General features: G+C 32.1%; 1 protein-coding gene across 1 annotated transcript in view; it reads right to left on the bottom strand.

The window, feature by feature from the left end:
* LOC125040604 (protein ZBED8-like) overlaps positions 1-437 on the bottom strand; it is an 844-nt gene extending 407 nt beyond the window's left edge. The window contains exon 1 of the mRNA XM_047635252.1: positions 300-437. Within this exon, the coding sequence (XP_047491208.1) occupies positions 300-437 (138 nt within the window). The remainder of the gene's footprint in view (positions 1-299) is intronic.
* Positions 438-2,500: the final 2,063 nt, after the last annotated feature.

Below are 2,500 nucleotides of genomic sequence, written 5' to 3'. Positions count from 1 at the left end.
CACAGAGCCAATCATTTGGAGATCTAATTCATATTTCGCAAAGAAGTCTTTCCCAACCTGAAACACATCTTTTGTTTTTTTTCAGATCTTCACAGAAAAGGGAAGTTCTCCTTTATGGCACCATCATGAACATATCTCACCAGTGCAATAAGTTGACTGCAATTCGAAACATCAGTAGTTTCGTCCAGCTGGAGGGAGATTTTCAAGGGACTAGCCTTCATGTGTGAGATAAGTTGCTCCAAAATATCTAAACTCAAATCATCAATTCAGCTTTTAATAACATTATTCGATAGCGGCACTAATTCAAGCTTCTTTCTTGCTTCATTTCCGAGAACAGCTGTATCTATTTCTAATACACATGGTTTGATAAGCTCTTCTGCAATAGTATGAGGTTTCTTAGACTTTGCTACTTTAAACGCCACTTGGTATGAAGCCATCAGCAGTGGTTTGTCAACAAATAAAAACTTAAGTTTTGGAAGGGTTGCTCGAGAATCAAAACGGGCTCTTTTAGCTTGCAACGACTTAACATCATGGCCCGCAACATTGGCCCCACCATGTCTGTTGTTGAAGTGTTCTTGCAGCTTAGATGGCTTCAAATTTGGTTTGGAGAAAACAGTTCCACAGAGCATGCACTAAGGCTTTTGCAAATCCTCAATCCTTCCGTTGCAGGTGAAGCCAAAACGAACGTAGTCATCATTCCATTTCCTTTTCTTCGACATGATGAAGGATTATGATGATAATCTGAAATAAAGAGATGGAGATATAGATAATGTTATTTACAAAAGAAAACAAAATAATCTTAACTTGAATACAGTAATTATAAATTAATACATAAAAATTGCGAACACATTCATTACCACAGCAATGGTAAACTTCAGCTATTTGTGTAGCATATTTTGAGTGACTTATAGTCATTTTATTGTTACATACCTTAGACCAGCAGCTTGAGGGTGATTCCTGTCAATGAGTTAACCTATTGCCGTGCCATGCCATGCCCACAGTGAGATTACTTGTTTGATTGTTTTTACACATAGCTGGCTACACTTGTACTAAATCACCAATGAGCCAGTTACGAGTACTGCCTGTCTCGCCCGTTTACCCTTTTCTATGATTTACGAAATAGTTTACGATATCTTATTTTGCTGTTACATTGTAATAATTATAATGTTTATAATAAAAATAACACCATCGATATTCATGGCACTAGTGAAAAAATACGTTTTTCCCCGCCATTTCACATCAGGCACTAACAGAGCGATCTATGGGCAGACATTTCACAAAACAATATATAAAATAGGCACAGCATTTTCCCCATTTATTGCTCATTTCCCCTGGCGGCAATGGGTTAAATTTCCTTTTGGATAAATATTTCACCACAAGTCCACAATGAGACCGAAGACAATACTGATGGTTCACATCCAATCTTGGACTATTTATACAGACAGATTATATGATGAAATGAACAGATTCTGATTTCCTTAATCCCCTGTTAATCCTTAGCAGGTGAGCATCCGGGCAGCGGGACATAAACCTCTTCATGCTAAAAACAGGAATTGGAGATACCACGGTTTTGCTTTACCAAAGAAATGAAAGAAGCGCTTTTTTCTATAATACTCTGCTAAAGCAAAAATAAAAGACCGTAGGAGAGTAATAAATATCATATCCTTAAAAGTGCTGAAATTTCCTTAAACTAAGGACATTTCTTAAGAGTTACAAGCCTGCTTCTCGCACCCCCTGGAATGATGTCTCGCACCCACAGGCGGTGCGAGCACCCCTGGTTGGGAACCCCTGATATATATATGTATACGTATTCTTATTCACACATATATTCATATATGTGTGTATATGTATATATACAAATATAAACGCATTTGTGTGTATATATATGCATATAAATATGTATATGTATAGATGTCTGTATATATACAAATATAAATGCATTTGTGTGTGTATATATATGCATATATATATATATATATATATATATATGTATAGATAGAATATGTATATGTTTTGTATATATATATATACACATTTATGAATATATTTGTATTTATATATGTATAAATATGTATATGTATGTATATATATTCATACGATTATGTGTGTATGTATATACATATTCGTATATACATATATATACTTACTCATATATATATATATATATATATATATATAGATATATATTTGTGTATATATATATTTGTATATATATGTATATATGTATATATATTTCTATATATATATATACATATATTTATATACGTGTGTATATGTCTATATGTATATATGTGTATATCTATTTAATATGTATATATATAATCTATATATGTAATATATATATATATATATGTATGTATATACACAATCTATGTATATTCATATATACATATATATTTACATACAGTACACACACACACACACACACACACACACATATATATGTGTGTATATATATTCATAAATATATATATGCATATTTGTACTTATATATACATAT

Source organism: Penaeus chinensis, chromosome 3 (assembly GCF_019202785.1).
Source record: "Penaeus chinensis breed Huanghai No. 1 chromosome 3, ASM1920278v2, whole genome shotgun sequence".
In the NCBI taxonomy this organism is placed as follows: domain Eukaryota; kingdom Metazoa; phylum Arthropoda; class Malacostraca; order Decapoda; family Penaeidae; genus Penaeus; species Penaeus chinensis.
This window is presented reverse-complemented; position numbering and strand designations above follow the sequence as displayed.